Source organism: Syngnathus leptorhynchus, chromosome 13 (assembly GCF_054491065.1).
Source record: "Syngnathus leptorhynchus isolate UIUO chromosome 13, UIUO_Slep, whole genome shotgun sequence".
Lineage (NCBI taxonomy): Eukaryota > Metazoa > Chordata > Actinopteri > Syngnathiformes > Syngnathidae > Syngnathus > Syngnathus leptorhynchus.
The window spans coordinates 3,649,098-3,666,870 of record NC_141207.1 but is presented as its reverse complement, the minus strand read 5'-3'; the positions used below and the strand labels follow the sequence as shown (position 1 = coordinate 3,666,870).

General features: G+C 40.2%; 2 protein-coding genes across 8 annotated transcripts; one reads left to right on the top strand and one right to left on the bottom strand.

The window, feature by feature from the left end:
* The first annotated feature begins 249 nt into the window (after nt 1-249).
* LOC147046967 (ankyrin repeat domain-containing protein 13C-like) lies at nt 250-14,071 on the top strand. 3 transcript variants are annotated; one of them, XM_085927805.1, is made up of 14 exons: nt 250-905; nt 2,066-2,107; nt 5,043-5,147; nt 6,618-6,703; nt 7,321-7,366; nt 7,608-7,674; nt 7,904-8,048; nt 8,186-8,317; nt 8,433-8,594; nt 8,754-8,833; nt 9,120-9,218; nt 9,397-9,497; nt 9,781-9,926; nt 13,868-14,071. In XM_085927805.1, the coding sequence occupies exons 1-13, from the start codon at nt 527-529 to the stop codon at nt 9,909-9,911; spliced, it is 1,575 nt and encodes a 524-aa protein (XP_085783931.1). In that variant the 5' UTR covers nt 250-526; the 3' UTR covers nt 9,912-9,926; nt 13,868-14,071. The 3 variants fall into 3 exon arrangements, with proteins under 3 accessions (XP_085783931.1, XP_085783932.1, XP_085783930.1); XM_085927806.1 differs by lacking the exon at nt 13,868-14,071 and adding an exon at nt 10,519-12,012; XM_085927804.1 differs by lacking the exon at nt 13,868-14,071 and having other exon boundaries at nt 9,781-12,012.
* LOC147046966 (uncharacterized) lies at nt 12,099-17,447 on the bottom strand. 5 transcript variants are annotated; one of them, XM_085927807.1, is made up of 12 exons: nt 17,189-17,447; nt 16,436-16,569; nt 14,624-14,733; nt 14,477-14,557; nt 14,350-14,396; nt 14,116-14,249; nt 13,953-14,031; nt 13,619-13,732; nt 13,100-13,186; nt 12,948-13,019; nt 12,693-12,867; nt 12,099-12,618 (listed from the first exon to the last, which is right to left on the bottom strand). In XM_085927807.1, the coding sequence occupies exons 1-12, from the start codon at nt 17,308-17,310 to the stop codon at nt 12,415-12,417; spliced, it is 1,359 nt and encodes a 452-aa protein (XP_085783933.1). In that variant the 5' UTR covers nt 17,311-17,447; the 3' UTR covers nt 12,099-12,414. The 5 variants fall into 5 exon arrangements, with proteins under 5 accessions (XP_085783933.1, XP_085783935.1, XP_085783938.1 ...); XM_085927809.1 differs by having other exon boundaries at nt 14,624-16,195; nt 16,436-16,526; nt 17,189-17,281; XM_085927812.1 differs by having other exon boundaries at nt 14,624-15,103; nt 16,436-16,526; nt 17,189-17,281.
* Between the last annotated feature and the right edge of the window lie 326 nt (nt 17,448-17,773).

Sequence of the window (17,773 nt, the reverse complement as noted above, 5' to 3'; positions counted from 1 at the left end):
GGATGAATTTACTATATAAATCCGTGCACACAACCCACTCAATAAACGGGACATGAAAAGAATGAACAATTTACACTGGATTGTCATCATTTTAGATGATGTAAAAGCTTAATAAAAGCAATAGCTTTTTATTTTTTATTAACCCGAATCGCGTTTGAATTTCTTTTATTTCAAATATTAAATTCAGTTTCTTTTGTTTTTTATGGCTTGTGCCCGTCAGTTACTACTGCTATGAACTCTCGCGATAAGTTGAAGCGGAAGACACTTAGACGAAGTCATCGACAGGCGCTCGTGTTGTGCTGACAGTAGCGATGGGTGGATAACAGCATTTTTATTTGTAACACACTTACCACTAATAAGGACTTAGTGGTCTTTTATTTTTGTTTCAAAACCCCCCTCTTTGAAGTGTCTTTCATGTTCTTTTCTTCCCATTGGTTGCTTGAAGACTTCCAGCTGGCGAATCCCATCAATTGGCCCGGAGGGTCCTCGTCGCCCTCTACTCCTTTCACGTCAGCTCTTTAGAAAAATGACCGGAGAGAAGATCCGATCGCTGCGAAAGGATCACAGACCCAGCCAGGACGATGACTTGTTGGAACCTGACGAAGAAGCAGCCACCGGAACGTTCACCGCCTGCAAGACAAACAGCCAAAGCAGGGCGAGTCGAATCTTCAGCAATCACAAGTTGGTCAAGTCAACGTCCACGCAGCAGCAACTGCAAAAACAGAACCAGCACCTCAACGCCAACAGCACGCTGTCTTCAGCCGATGTTATTGACGACAACAACAAAAATCCCATCATCCGAAGTGGGCAAGACTATCCGGTCCACGAATGTGTGTTCAAAGGCGACGTGCGACGCCTTTCGTCGCTTATACGGACTCAAAACATATCCCAGAAAGACATCCATGGTGAGTATTTTAATTGCGAGGTAAAGGGAAACCTCTCAAAACACATCATGTTCATTTGTTCAAGTCTTAAGTGAGCTTGCAATACAACCCAGGGAAATAAAGTCAACCATTGTTTACAATGGAAAACAATGTAAGCTATTAATACACAAGAGAAAAAAACTACAATGAGTAAAAGTCACTTTGTAAACATGGACACGTGGTAATAAATTGAACACGACAAAATCTAGAAAGCCCTGTTTTCATTTAACAACTTTCCAACAACTTGATTGGTTTGGGTGGTCCCTCCCTGAAAAGGAAACTCATTTGCATAGATAGGATTTTTTTTGAATGATCCCCAAAATGTATTAAAAATGCCTCTCAGTAGAGTGCAAATCTCATTAGGTCGTGCTTGAGTGTTTGGGATGGTCTTTTCAGAGTTGTTGCACATTTGGCAGGGCAAAGTCTGCTTAGATAAAAACAGGATTTCCGACCAAACACACCCTTGTTTCTCTTGTCTGTACTGGAATGTGGCCTGTGCAGCACAAGCAAGGGTCAGCCGTGTGGATCTCTGTTGGGTTGGAGCTCTAACTTTTTTTTTTTTTCCGATTGTCAAGCTCTCACGCGAGTCAGAATCTGCGGCTCAGATTGCACTGCAGACAAACTGATACCTTTTGCGCCAGTCACATTACACAAGACGAGTTTTTACATTTACTAAACTATTTGAAGTAAGCACGTTGTCTGACCAAGATATTTTTATCATCATATTGGGTCTTTGGGAATTATTATTATATTGGTCCATTGGGAATTCTTCTGCGTGTATTGTCACCCACAGTTGGCTCACAGCAAAAGAAAACCTACTTACTCTGGAATGTGTTTGTCTGCTAATCCTAAAAGAAAAACTCAGCATGTGCTACTTTGGTTTTTCCTTTGAGGGATGCGCCAATGCTAATTTTCCAAGAATGCATTCCTCAGATGAACCCTCTGCACTTCAGTGTTAAGTTACTAATCTCTATTTAAAATCCATTTTCTTTCAGTTTAATGCACTGTGTAGTACTTTGCCCACTGTACTTTTAAGTATAGAAATGGACAGACAACACGTTATTCCAACTTGATTTTCCACTTCTCATGAATGTAGTCTGTTTTTACTAAATGCAATAAATTCCGTCTTCTGCCTTCTCCAGGAAACACACCTTTGCATCTGGCTGTCATGTTGGGGCACAAAGGTGAGTCGGTTGCATTCATGTGGGGTGTTCAGGTAACTATTTTTCATCATGCCAAAACTTTGTGTAGGTACATCTGAAATTGTCCACAAAGAGGTCTTTTTTTTGTTGTTGCAAGATTTTAACTCCTATTGTTAGCAAACAGTGACGTTCGTAACTTAAGGCTCCACGGAAATCAAATTTAGTTTGATGTTCACAATTCATGTTATCATCTATCAAGCACACAGTGTAAACTCCAAATGACTTTTGTCTTCATTTGACTCACTGAAGCTGGACCTGAAAACCTGAGTATTAAAATATTAATTCACTGTCCCTTTGATTGTGCAAGTAGGTCGTGGAACATGTTGTTGAAAAATGTATCCAGTTCAAGCATGGTTACATGTGCTGGACTTTACATTTGTTTTTCCAATGGAGCACAGCTTGCAATTGATTCCATTTTTTTCCGCCACAGCCTGAACAGAATTCAAACAGCAGAGTCGGATTGGACACTGTGGAATTGATTGTGCAAATGAGGTTGTCAGTTTTTTGCCTGAGCTGCTGCCATGTCCTGCGGGGATGCACAGATTAGATAAACGGAGGGCTACAGCATGACATCATACAATAACCGGGGTGTGGCTACCCTGTCGGTGATGTGGAGACTTTGTTTGTCCGTGCAAGCCTTTATTAACTACCCCACGGCAAACCCCTGAGATGTACAGGTATATTAAAAATGAATGAACAAGAGCTCTCAGTAAGTGCAGACGTCTACTCATGTTTAAGCATGCCCCCTTTCAAATCATTGGCTGAATGACAGTCTAAGATCCAAATAGCTGAAATACATTAAAAAAAATATATATATATCCCAAATTAGATAGTATCTATACTATGGATGTTGAGCCTGCATAAAACAAATTATGTGAATTGTACGACTTGCAAAATGTGAGATGGCTATTTTGCCGATGGCTAAATTGGAACAATTCCTGCAGTGCCATGCACTCACAATGCAAACTAATTTCATTTCTACGCATTTCTTTTTGCTACAGATGGAACTTGTAATACATCCGTGGCCTTGGCTCCTGGGAAATCATGACCATTTTAAGTCAGTCATTTTCATGCTTTCACGCTTTGCTCACAATTAGTAGGCTACCAGCAGAGCAAACTGAATGTAAATGTGGGCCACTGATGTTGTACCCGTGACATAATTCCACTAAATTAGAGTTGAGCAGTGTTAGGTCCATTATTAAATTACCAGCAAAAAAAAAAGGATGCTAAAATTCCCAACAAATTCCAAGGCATGTCAATGCCGCATCAAAGAAAACTAGCCGTCGTGCAGCTGAGGGCAACCAAAAAAAGGCACTTGGCTTATGTAACATGTGTCTGCTAAATGTTGTCATTACACAATCATTGGATAGCCTATGTAGGTGAAAAGCTTCAGGCAATATGAGCCTTACGTCAGAGTGCACGTGTGTTTTCTGAGCAGTAAACCCCCGTTATCAACTGCTTCATCCCGAAGCTGGAATACAGATGTTCAGCCCAGCTTGGGGCACAGATGTTTGATGTTTGACTTTGGATACAAAACCCTCATGACAGCTGCAGTCTGATCTGCTGCAAATACTGCAGCACTTCCAAATCCCATTAAATAGAGACCACCCTTATGGATCGTTGGGGGGGGGGACGCTCATAGAGCCTGTCGCTGGATCTCAAATTAGATTTACAGGAGAACGATTGCGTAAGAAGTATGTTCAGTGTTTATATAGGGATGTTAATAAAAAGTATCCTCTTTAATACTTCATACTTTTCCATAGTGTTTGTCCTTTCAACAAGCAGCCAAATTGACCCAGTTCGACAGAAAAACGGTCGAGTGAAAATTGTTGTAACTACGCCAGTAGGATTTATAACCGGCTGGCTTGAGCCTGTCACCTTCCTCATATGCCCCTCTCATTTTCCAGTCAATTTTGGCACATCGTGGCAATATTCCAACTCTGATTTTAAATACATTTTCTTGTAGGTGAGCAGTGTTTCACAATAAAGCGCAAGACTGACAATTTGCGACATTCATCGTCATGACTTTTTCGAGGATATGAACAATGAGTCATGACTTTTTTGAGAAGGTGAACAATGAGCGCCTGACTTTTTTACTTAATCTATAAAATGTTTGCATATGATTCAATACGGTCACCTGTTTTTTAGGGCGTTATCCTTAGGACTGACTCATCTGCTTTTGAACAGTGACTTTAAACTCTTAGTCGCTCGCTGTGCTTCATCTGCCTCGTGGTGGTGGGATGGCTTTTAAGATCCCGTGAGTTCTGCCTCATCAAAACACTACGCATTTAGCAGATGACTGCAGGTTTTTGCTAAGTGGTCTGCGAGTGAGCTGTTTCGATATCGCCAACCTTTTAATGAGTGACGTCATCATGACAAGTATCGGCTGAACCGGAATTACAGGATTGGTATTTGGGCGGTTGTTTTGTCACCGGCTATTCACAGACAACGCACAAGAATATCATTTTGCTTTTTATGCCTGAGCCTTTTGTCTACCTTTTTTGCTTTGTCATGTTTGCGTTTTCTTTGTCTTATTCCCATGTGTGTCCAATTGTAGGATGGATCATTATTTGTGGATGTTCTCCTCTATAGAATGGAAAAGAAATTGCATTTACAACAGGAAATAAAATGCATATACTAGGACAGCATTTCAAGATTGAATGCTTTTTACAATAAATATTTTTCACCAGATCAAGAGCCTCATAAAATCTGTGTAAGGTAAAATAATAAAAATAATAAACTGTAAAAGAGCAAAATAAACTAATTAAAAGCAGGCACTTTAAAAAAAAAATAATATCCTGTTTATTTTTTAAATTTTATTCTTTATTCTATTTAATTTGCACATGTAAAAATGTTACAGTGTGAAGTATGTCAAACAGTTTTTAATGTACTGTCCATGCTTCCTTCCCTCCTCCAGAATGTGCCCATTTGTTGCTGGCCCACAATGCACCAGTGAAGGTGAAGAATGCTCAAGGATGGAGCCCCCTTGCAGAGGCTATTAGTTACGGAGACAGACAGATGAGTAAGTATCAGACTGTCTGACATGGTGCTTCAAGAGAAGGACATTTACTTAAGTTTTTTTTTTTTCTCCGCGTTGAAATTGGGCTTTCTAGAGTGAAAATAGTTCAAATCAACAGATGCGAATCCCAAAAAGTACCCCTACACATTTTGCTGCCTTTGTAGATTCTTGAGTTACCTACTGACGCTTTTGATCCACCACCGCCCAAAAAAAAACAAGCTTTGTCGACATGCTATGACGGCAAATGGAAAATATGCTAAGGGAAAATGACATTCCGCTTCGTTGAAATCCAAATGAAGCTGCATCTGTGGCAAGCTGGAACGTACATACAGGAATAAAAATATTTGTTTGGGCATGCCACGCTTGTCGCTCAACTGCTGATAGCAGGCTGTATTCGAACCGTAAGCTCAGGTTATTCTTAGCATAAGATATTCTATCAAAGCTTTGTCTGAAGTTATTTTGAACCAATGTTTGTGACCTACATTTTCACCAATCTCACCCATGTGGCACCTAACTTTTTCTTGTTTGGACTCCTACTGCAAATAAAGGAAGGTATAAATGGATTTTCATTTTGTTAGTTTGTCAGTTTGTGCTCAAAGTTGCATTTTCGCAACACTGCACTGCTGTCAGCCTGGGCCCTTTAAAGGCAGACACAGACGCGTTGCTGTTTACTCACCAGAGGAGATGCTTCTGCTCATGTGTGACACACACTAATTAGTGGTGGTACTTGGCATTTGATTGATCCGACTTCACGCTAGCTGCTAGTTTGAGTTTTTCTCTCTTGTATGCCAAGGAAATTCAGGCGAGGCGTAGCATCTCGGGAAAAATAAAGAAAAAAATTGTTGCAAAGATATGTGAAATATCACCTAATTAACTACAGGAAAGTCTCCTCATCGGTATAACAGTGAATTGGTGTCAAGAGAGCAAATTTGATTCAATGTTACAATATACCTATTTATATAGCGCTTTTACAAAAGATGCCCACATAACAAAGCACTTGATTCGGTCTCAAGACTTGTACTCCAGTAGTGGCTGGGTGGTCCGTTTTGTCCCCCTGACTGGCTGTGAGGGGATCAGTAGGGAGCCCCAACTCGGCTTGTCCACACTCATTAGACACACACTGAAGGCTGCACTAATTTTATTTTGGTGAGATAGAGTATTCGAATCAACATGTCTGTGTCAATTTTTCAATTGACCATGAGGATACTTAACATGCAATTTGTCATTTTTTTTGTTTTATTCATCCAGAAGGTGGATGTAAAAGGATTGATTCTAAATTTTCTCAACAGACAAAAATGTGTTTATATGCAGCTCCCACGTTTTGGAGCCATGCTGCTTTTCTTTCTGATAAATGTGACGAATTATGTACTTTTTACTTTCTAACTGGAGGATTCCCACTTGTTCTGCACTTGTAATTGATGGCTTATGTAGTCATGCATTAAACTGGTCTTGTTTTTTTTCTTTGTTGTCCAGTAACGGCGCTGCTGAGGAAGCTGAAGCAACAATCCAGGGAGAGTGTCGAGGAAAAGAGGCCAAAGTTGTTGAATGCACTGAAAGAGGTATGTCATATTTTCTTTTCTTCACTTGTTCTTGTCCTCTTTTCAGAACCTGTTTACATGAGCAGTTGATTAAATTAACCTCTATGCGGCCTTTCCGCTATGCACTCCATTGATGCAGTTTAATGAAAATGATCAGTAGTTGTTGCTGTTAGCATCAATTGTGACTCACACAAGGAGATGCGTCCGTTACACTCGTATCTTCCTAACATGAGGTTATGGAGGCTAGCTGACAAGTGTAATCGGCCGATGATTTTAGTTTCCAGGTCAGATGTGTAATAGTGCACCCCCCTAGGGGCACACGGTGCAGATGGCCGAATATGATACCTCAACTTCATGTTCTTAACTGAGGCATGGACTCAGCTTTGAACGTCCTCAGGCTGACATCCCAATGTCAGATTCTGGTGAATGTTGCTTCACCCGGTTCTGTCGAGCTCAAGGCATTTGAATTTCTGGTTAAATGTATATAATCTAAAAGTGTGTCCCCACAGTTTGCATCATGCATAGTTAGTTTTCAGCAGCAGTATTCCAAGTAGACAGCTTATGCTGCATTTCTTGTCCATAATTATTCTTCAGTATTCTTACAGCAAATCAATATGTTTTTATTGTTTTTTTTGCAGCTTGGAGACTTTTACCTGGAGCTTCATTGGGACTTCCAAAGTTGGGGTGAGTCAAATTTGCATCCAAGGTTTGATGGGTTTTTGGATTTGTTTTCTTTGTTAGTCTTTCAGTGCCGAAATACCACGAAATGATCGGTATAATAATGGTTGGAGGAGATAGTGGGTGTTTTTTTTTTTTTTGGTTGTTGTTTTTCATGTCATCTTGAGTATTCCATTCCTATTTATTTCTAACTGTTCCCGACCGCTAATGTGTTGTTTTACACGGCGTCCATCTTCCAATGTTGCAGTGCCTCTGCTCTCCAGAATTCTTCCTTCGGATGCATGTAAGATCTACAAACAGGGACTCAACATCAGGCAAGTCACTGGAGCTAATGTGAAAAATGGATGCCTGTATTTAATAATAATAGTATTGCAGGGTTTTTTTTTGCATGCTTTACATAAAATAGATACTGTATACTCTGTAAAGTTTTGTTTTTGTTTTTTTTAGTAGTTTGGTATGCAACCCATGTAAGAACTCCCAAAAGTAATGTCAAGTAAAATTCTTGTTTGACTGACACTTTTACACTCCTGCACTTGTCTGTAGACTTGACACAACCTTGATCGACTTTACTGATATGAAGTGTCAACGCGGTGACCTGAGTTTCATCTTCAACGGCAACGCCATTCCTTCAGAATCCTTTGTGGTGCTGGACAACGAGCAGAAAGTCTACCAGCGGATACACCATGAGGTTTGTGAGGCTCTGAAATGAAACTAAATCACTCTGTGTTCCTCACAAACCATTATAGTTTTTAATAATGCTTATGAAAGAAATAGTAAGGAGCTTGTTAAGGTTGTTGTCTTGACATTTGTGAATCACATCCTCAGGAGTCTGAGACAGAGACGGAGGAGGAAGTGGACATTCTGATGAGCAGCGACGTGTACTCGGCCACGCTCTCCACCAAGTCCATCACCTTCTGTAGATCACAAACCGGATGGCTCTTCAGAGAAGACAAGACGGTTGGTAACAGTATCTCATCAAAATGATTCTCATCAAATTGTACTGTAGGCAGAAAAACAAACTGAAAGATTACATCATTCCCATAGATGAGTTGAATTTTTTTTTTATCTTTAGGAACGTGTTGGAAACTTTCTGGCCGACTTCTACTCTGTGAACGGCCTGGTGCTTGAGTCCAGGAAGAGGCGGGAGCATCTGAGCGAGGAGGACATCTTGAGGAACAAAGCCATCATGGAGAGTCTGAGTAAAGGAGGGAACCTCATTGATCAAAACTTTGAGGTGAGTCACATCTTGTGGATCTTTATTATGCGTGGCAGAAGAGTGAAATTTATACAACATGCGTCTATACTGTCTACACTGCCATCTAGTGGTCAAAGACAAATTGTAATTTGGCTGACCTCTTAATTTGATTTTTGTTTTGTTGGTCGATTTCACCAGTCTGCGAGAAGGCAATCTCTAACCCCACCTTCGCCCTGCACCATATCCTGGGAGGAATACATCACTGCTGACAATGGAAAGTAGGTGTCTTTGGGGACACGGACAAGCACTTTAAGACTTATTAGGCCACAGTCAGCTGGGATTGGCTCCAGTTTACCTGCAAGTTCTACACATGGTATAAAATGGATACTTAAGATTAATCGCCTGATCTGTTCACCTTTGAGCATTCCAGGGAAAATTGAGGAGAGTCAAAATTGGCATCTGTGTGCTTGTATTAAACGAAAACAGCTTGACCGTAGACTTTACAAAATGCCGTACACGTGAGACGTCGCATTAACCTGCGCGATGTTTTGCATCTTTGCTCAGAGCTCCTCATCTGGGCAGAGAGCTACTGTGCAAAGAGAGCAAGAAAAACTTCAAGGCCACCATTGCCATGAGTCAAGACTTCCCCCTGAGCATCGAGTCGTAAGTCCCATGAGATAAGACACACAAGTGGCCGATGCCGATTTTTGAAATGTGAATGAATACGTTTATAGATTTGAATGACATGAAACAAAGCGTGATGTAAATATGACTGACGAACTACACTTTAGTGGCTTAGTTCTGACGTCTGACACGATGTTTCTTTGTTTCTTTTTCTCAGGTTATTGAATGTTCTAGAGGTGATCGCACCCTTTAAGCACTTTAATAAACTCAGGGAGTTTGTGCAGATGAAGCTCCCTCCAGGTTTTCCTGTCAAGCTCGGTAAGAAAACCACCTTGCATATCCAAAAGATTAGTATTTCACGTCCCTTTTAAAAAATCGAAATATGATCGCTTAGTCATTCTCAGTGTTGATTAAAGTCACGCATTGAGAAAATATTTACTCGTGCACCTTGTATATTTTTTTCTTGACTGTCACACAGATGTAGAAAGACATTAAACCATTGTTAAATACAGTAAATGCAATTCAAGAAGCCGTTATACGTTTGACTGAGATGTTATTTTAACAGAATTTGAGTACCAGCCTGTCAAATGTCTTCTTGCAGACATCCCAGTCTTTCCTACCATCACAGCCACCGTGACCTTTCATGAGTTTCGCTATGACAGCTTTGATGAAAGCATTTTTACCATCCCCGGCGAGTACAAAGAAGACCCCAGCCGCTTCCCTGACCTTTAACCCACCCTTTAACAGGTTGGTGGCGAGGTGGATGTTTATGACCCAACATTTCACTACACAAAGATTAACTTCCTCCCTGACACCCTTACGTAGGGTTGCCAACCGTCCCTTGAAAAATGCAATCGACAAACATCCGATATACATGGAATATTTTTGGGTTGTAGACAAACGTGATCCTGAATTACGGCATGTCAAGCTCAGAGTTTTACTCTGCAGTAGCCAAAGACAAACCGCTCCTCATAGTAGTCTCAGATCTCAGGAAATCTAAATGGGGAAAAAAAATAAGCTGTCTCCAAACTATGCGTCATTCCGCTGTTCATAAGTTACACGATAAATGTTTTGCTTATAATTTATTGTTTTATACACATTTATACAGTTTTAAGTTAAGCGGGAACAATTTCTGTTTGAGAGATAAGTTCATTTTGAAATCCACTAAATTTCTGGATAAGAACTTTTGCATATGTTCACATCATTAAAAAAATATACAACTTATTCACGATTAATTTGTTAAAAAAATTGTTTCACCCACAAAAAAAAATCACTTCAGTAAGAGTGAAAGCAATCAGGTCGGTCGTCCCTGTTGATGAGGTGTCTCTTGATTTTTCAGGGAGTGGGCAACCCTACCCTTACAGTCTCTAACCACTCCCTAACCTCAACTCAATGAACATCTCCACGGCTAGCTGATCAAAAAAAGAAAAGCAGTCCAGTATTTAAAGCCATGTTTCCACCAAGTGGGACAGGATGGATTGAATGGTAATTTGACATCATTGCAACATGACACTACTTATTAATTTTTTTTACATCTGTATTGTATTTAACTAATTTCTTCCTGGCACGTAGAAAGCAAGCTTAGGGTTTTTTTTTTTTTGCTGGCACAATTTGTCTTCTTATTCAACCAATCAACAAACTGCACTGCATTTAGAGCCGCCCTTTAGGTACCATACCACTGGCAGGCTGTGCCCAAAAAAAGTGGTACGATGCCAGTCACTTTTTTAAATACACTGCTCATTTTTGACAATGAAAACACAAGCCAAACAGTGTTTGTTTGTACTTGTTTAAATTTGTAAAAAGTGCGTGTGTGTTAAACACTTATTTTGACTAAGAGACAAGTATGTGTGGTACTAGCCTGCCAACACGCAGGAATCATATGCGGAGTTGTATATAAGTGAATACACATCTTGGCTGTGTAAGAACTGATCCTTTTTTTTTTATGTGTTTATTAACAAGTTAGGCAGTTCACAAGATGCACTCACACGCATTAAAACAAGATATTACCGTAAAGGGTGTTCCCCTAAAAAAAATGACATTTCACTCTATTAATGTCGTAAATTCTCACTCAAATGATGTTAGGATATCTAAAAGCTAACCGAGTTTAAGTTTAGTGTTACTTTTATATTGATTTTGCTACAAGTGTGTTACAAACTCACTGGAAAGTAGCTCTGGACATAGCACACAAAAAATGGCACGACTAACGTTAATGGTATGTGAGTTGAATATTTGTTTAAGCTTTGTAAAATTGATTTAATAATCTACAATATAGTATGTCTGTTCTAATATGTTTAATTATGTTTTGCCTAAGACGGTTTCATGCAGATATTGCAAAGGATGTCATTTTTGGGGGGGGACACCCTGTACTTCTACATAGGTTTTGTTGACTAGTCAATGATCCAATTCACTAAATTCACTTCTACTGCATCTTTGTGCTCTGTTTTTAAATGCACAACTCTCAACCTTAAAAAGTGGCATTTGAAACGTTCATACTGAAGCAATGCTATAAATGCTGCAAGTTTTTTATGGTACCATGTAGTTTGTCTGATGTTTATATCACCTTTATACGCTTTAAAACTGGGATGATATAATTAGTAGCTGTTGTAAGCAATGAAGGATTGTTCTTTAGGTTGGTTTTCATTTTACACAAACAAAAGCCTTTAATCTGCACAATCTGTACGTGTTCTTGGGAGTCACAGTTTCTTCCTTTCGGTGTCCTCTTTGAGCATTTTCCATATTGTGTCACATGACTTGATTCAACATTGGATTGTAACATGGTGGAAGTTACTATTTTTGTATATAGATGTGTTTTTAAAGAAAACGTATCTCTTAATTCTCTGGTTTGTTATTTCCCAAATTTTGTTTACAAACAACTACACACACACACTCAGACACAAACAAACACACCATGGTGAAATTGCACCAGTTTTATTAGTTTCATTTTGTAAAACAAAACCATATTTCAGTGTTCACATATAAAGGAATGGAAATGGAACTGGACATGTTATGGGAAAATGCTGAATAGTGAGGAAGAAGAAGTATTTCATTGAAAACTGACATCAAGCACAAAAAGTACAAGAGAAGTCTTAAAATGATGACCGCATTATATATATTATAGTCCTTCCATCCTACAACTTTGTTTTGTTTACAGTTAATACCACATTGTACTTCAAATAATCAGGCACAGATACAGTAATAAGTTGCCCACATTAAAAATACCCTGGAAACGGGGATCTTAGTCACTCATTTCCATGTCTTCCTGATGGTGATCATCTCCATTGAGTTTGGACTTTTTGGGAACGTGGCACTGGCCTCTCTCCATTCTGTTGAGCCCTTTGGGTGATGAGGCGGAGTCCGAGTCACTCTTCCTCTCCTCATCCTCCTCCATGTCCTTTTCACTGCTGTAGCCCTGCTCCTCTTCGTCGTAATCCCGCGTCACCTTAAAACAAAAGGCCTTCAAGTCACAAGGTTCGGCCGCTCAAATCAAAATGAAATTAAATCGGCCCCACGAACCTTCACATCGCCTTTGTCGCTATCTGACTTGCGGTCGCGGTCTCGCTCTTTGTCTTTGCTCTTCTTTTTACTGGATGAACGTTCCCTCTGCTCTCTATTTCGGTCCCTGTGTTCTCTCCGCTCTCTTTCTCGTTCCTTCTCACGATCCTTGTCCTTCTTTTTCTCCTTCTTGTGCCTTCACGCACGCACAGACACAGCCACAATGTTATTTATCTGTCAGGCTAATTAAAAAGAAAAAAACTCCTGACAGCTCACCGTTTGGGCGATGGAGACCTGGTCAAGCGTTTTTTGGAGGACCTGGATCCACTGCGGCTTCGCCTGTGCTTCCTGAAACATTATTTAAAGAATTAAAAACCAAAACGAATCAATGAATCAATTGAACCCCCATGACTCATGGCAGTCCTTACCGGTTGACACTGCGAGACCTTCTCGCACTGCTGTAACTCTTGGGTGGCGTCTTTGACCTCTTCTTGGATTTTTCCTCCTTCCTGTCCCTGTATGCACATAAGTCAACATGTCAGCACAAACTATAAACTGTTTTAGCTACGGGGAGCACGATGTAGGAGTGGTTATTATAGCTGCCACAGCGTTCTAAGATTCAGGGTTTGAGTTTTAGCTCTTGCCTTTAACGTGTGAATTCTTTGGGCGGTAAAGTTTGAATGTATTTGTCTTTGATACGATGTACTACATAAATGTTTAAAGAAAACCAACTAGCAAAAATCTGCCTCTTTCCGCTGGGGTGTAATGTTTGAATGTCATTTTCTTGGTCTTACCCATAATAACCATGTATTATTGTATAAATACAATTGACAAAAATGGCCAAAACAAAATAGGCCCAAAAATGAAAACAAAGTTAAAAGAGCTGATATCAGCCAATTAATTCGGCCGACCGGATGAATCGGTCTGACCCTTGCCGCAAGACCAACCTGGATCTGCTGCGACGGCTTCTGTCTCGGGAGTGAGACTTCCTCCTCCGTGGGCTTTTAGACTTCCTTCTGGTCCTTGAATGGGATCTCCTCCGAGACCTACTGTGGGAGCGTCTGACAGAAAAAAAAACATTCCATTCATTCTGTCAGTCAGTCAGAACACATTTGAATGCTCATGTCATGTCATCACAGGCTTGGTGAGGCAGGGTTGGGTTGCTATTTTGATTTTTTTTTTTTTTTTTTTTCCAGATCGGGGACATTCCACATGTGAAAGAGTAGCATTTTCTTGCCACCAAAGATAGCTGTGGATTGGATGAAAAGAAAATATTTTTACCGGTGTCTTGAGCGAGATCTGGAGCGTCTCCGTCGTGACCGGGACCGGGACCGAGAATGTTTGCGTTTATCTTTCTTACCTAAAAAAATAAAAAATAAAATCTAAACTTTAAAACAGAATACTTGTAGACAGCTAAAAATGTCTTGTAATTGTCTTAACCTACTTCCTGGTTCGATGGCAGCAGAAATGAGGGACTGAGCCTCTCGAACTCGTTTCATGGCCTCCTCGATTTCCTTGTTTGAGCCGTCATTCTTAAAGCCAGGATTTATGTTCAGTCCAGCTGCAAGTGGACTCAACCTGCAATGGCCAACATTACGGACGTTTTGATATTCCAATAATCCAATAAATGAAATGTATAAAAAATAAATAAAAAAAAACAGGCCTACTGGGTTCTTACTTTGGATCCATAGACTGCATGAGCTTCAGGAAGTCTGCAGAAAGGGCCTAAAAGCGACACAACATTGTGATAAGATAAAATGCATGACTTTGCTTCACGCACACTTGGACGACAACTGTTGATTGACCTGGGGGTTCATGTTAGGTCCCGCTATTCCCATTGCAGCGATCTGCTCCAAATTGGGCGCTCCAAACGGGGTTCCTCCCATCTGAAACATGAAGCACATTTTATTATTTCAAATGCTAAGCAGCAGCCGTCTCGGATGCCAACTCACAGAAGCCAGAGGATTGGGTGTTGGAAGAAGGCCCGCCCCGGGCATCATTCCCGCCACGGCGTTGGCCGGAGCCAGCAGCGACATAGCTTTTGATTCATCGGGAATGACTCCTGGAAAAAGAAGAGGCGGTTTTAGCAGAAGCAAACCGGTTAACATGCACAACTTTCACAAACAAGACTTGCAGGCAATCCACCAGTTTAACTGCTCTGGAGCCAGGAGCAATACAAATGCACATGTCTGTAAAATCTTAATCCCTGACTTGTTGCTCTTTTGTCAATATGACTGTAGGATTAGCAAATAGGAGTTGAATAGTCACAATTATACACTGTGTTCAACACTGCCAAGATTTGATCACCTGTACTTGTTTTCTAAGTCATGAACCAAACGTAAGCAAGCACAGCCGGTTGTCCCGTGGGATGTGCTCTCAACTTTCATTAGATGTTTTATGAACAAGCGACTCGCGCCGGCTGCTTCGCTTCGCTATAAAGCACACAGAAACATTGAGATACAGAAAACAAAGTTTGTAACTTGGGTGTGAACAGGGGAACATTTCAACAGCACTTACCAATACACAAATAGGAAAGGCTTATACATATTACCTTTTCTGGGCAAGTACCGATAACAAGTATCGATACTCATACCAGTCACTATAAGAAGAATACTATCGGCTACTATAGAAACATAACCTACTTCAACGTCAATGAGATACGACACGTCTCGGTTTTGTCTACACTAAACAATATCTGGAGAAAGAAAGAAAGAAAGAAAGAAAGAAAGAAAGAAAGAAAGAAAGAAAGAAAGAAAGAAAGAAAGAAAGAAAGAAAAAGAAAGAAAGAAAGATGTGCCCAAAGCTGGAAATTTAAAATGAGACGCTCTTATGGAGAAGATCAATCCACGGTGGTGCAATCTGAAAACAGTCAATGTTTTTTGTTTTGTTTTCCTCCATCAGACAATTTCACATTGTAAAAGGGAGACGCACGCATACACATACACTCACTCACTCACACACGCATAGGTGCACAGCAACAACAGAACAGACACTTGGGAAACAGGATAAGGCTGCGTAGGACAAAACGCTTGGTGGTATTTGCAGCAGGGACTGGTATATAGAGCTGGCTGAACCAGGAAAAAGAACTGTAAAACACAATGACAAAAGAAACACCACTGTTAAAATGGAAGAGACACTCCACTCTTTCAGAGTTACGTGTCGAAACGCTCAGGTAAAACAAATTACGATGGCTTAATTAGTGCATTCAAATTGCTCTAGTTGGGATTTATCCAAATATTACACTTGGGCAAATTCTGCACATGCACACGGTTGTAGGGATGCCCTAACTCATTTGATTTGATGATAAGTATCGTGATAAGCCTTAATGCTAGTCTTGTAAACATTTACGTAGCTCTAGCTAAGAGAATATTCATTGAATAGAGAAAAACAAGATTAGAGGGAGAGAGAGAGACACACACAAGAGGGGCTTGCAAGCCTGGTGCCATTTTTTTCTAATCTCCCGATGGCAGTAGAGGACCACTTTCAGCCAGCAAGGAAGGGGCTCTCTGCAATTGACTTGTCCACTATGAAAACCACAACACAAATAACAGAGAGAGAAGTTTACAGCTAGACACAAATTGACAGAAATTCACATTTTCCTAATGCCAAGTAACACCTCAGACTGTTGGTTAGCGAGGTCTGATTTGTCACAAAAAGAAAAGAAAACAAGAGCACACAATGGTCACTGTGATTGCGTTTGCAAATCGTCACATATAAATTATACGATCTACGTTCAGCAGCCAGAGAAGGAAGCCGACACCAACCTTCTGCAAACGGCACTACGATCAAGGCCCGGTCCACGAAGACGGTGTTGGTCAAGTGCTGGGAGACGCCCACCGACTCAGACTCAAGGAACTTTACAAAACACACACGTGAAGTCACAGGCAAGGGAGAGTCACTGGAAGAAAACACACATATGTTGTGCACAGCATACAAACAGGGACAACCAGATAAGGTGTCTTCTTAACTCAAGGCAGTCGCCTCAATGGACAAACGGAATCTAAAGTTGATGAGACAGATTGTGTCCAAATGGAAAAAACCAAAACCAGAGTTTTGCATTGCAAGAGTGAGGAAAGTTGATTTTGGTACAAAATAAAACCAAAACTGAATTATAAAGAAAAAAAAGACTGTTGGCCTATACTGTACTGGTGAGTTATAACCACGGTTATCATTTGGATCATATATTTGGTAATTATAAAAGAAACCATTAAAGAAAAACAATTTTCAACTCAGTTGTATTGGATCATGCATGTACCTAATGATGTGTCCAGTGCGTTTATAGATGACCGTTATATTACATTTGGAAACAGTATGTTTATAATTATAATTCAAAGCAATTTCAAATAAAATAGCTAAAGAATACTAAAATGGAAGAAAATGAAATTGTGCATGGAAAATTAGGTTGCATCCGTAAAATAAACTGTGGTTCCGATTAGATGCGGGTTACGTGATATGCATTAGCCTTAGCTTCTGACGGGGCCTGCTGAACCATCAGAAGCTTCTCCAAAGATACTCACTCGGGTGGAAAGAGTTTGAGTTCCTCTATGTTTCCCAAAAAACCGAAGAGAGTCCTCATTTGTTCCGAGGTTGTGCTTGGTGAGACATTTGTCACCTGAATGACGTGCGTGCAGGAATTCATCTCGGGCGAATTTTAATCAAGCCTGCGCCACTAAATGCAAGTAATAAACCGAGGTAGCGTTAATGGGTTAAACAAGCATTGCGCGTATACAAAAAGTAACATAAGGTTCTAGAAGAGATCATCTATCACGGCTGAGACAAAAGATGATGCGCAGAAAGCTGCAGCAACGGTGACAAATGCTGCGTTCGGGTACAGTGAAAAACACCGTAATTTAGACTTGTACGCAAATATTTCTCATGAAACGAATCTAATATAATTTGTTGTTTGTATTCGATTCGATTTATTGAATATAAAATTCATTTAACGCGCCCCCTAGACTGGGGTCGCTTGACGGTTCTGCTGTTCACAATTTTTGTTATTGATTTATTAAAATTATGACAATCGTTTTTCCACTGTGGTCAGTTTATTGTATTTTAAGCATTAGCATCTTGTAATACAAATAAAATACGTATTTTTATTTTGA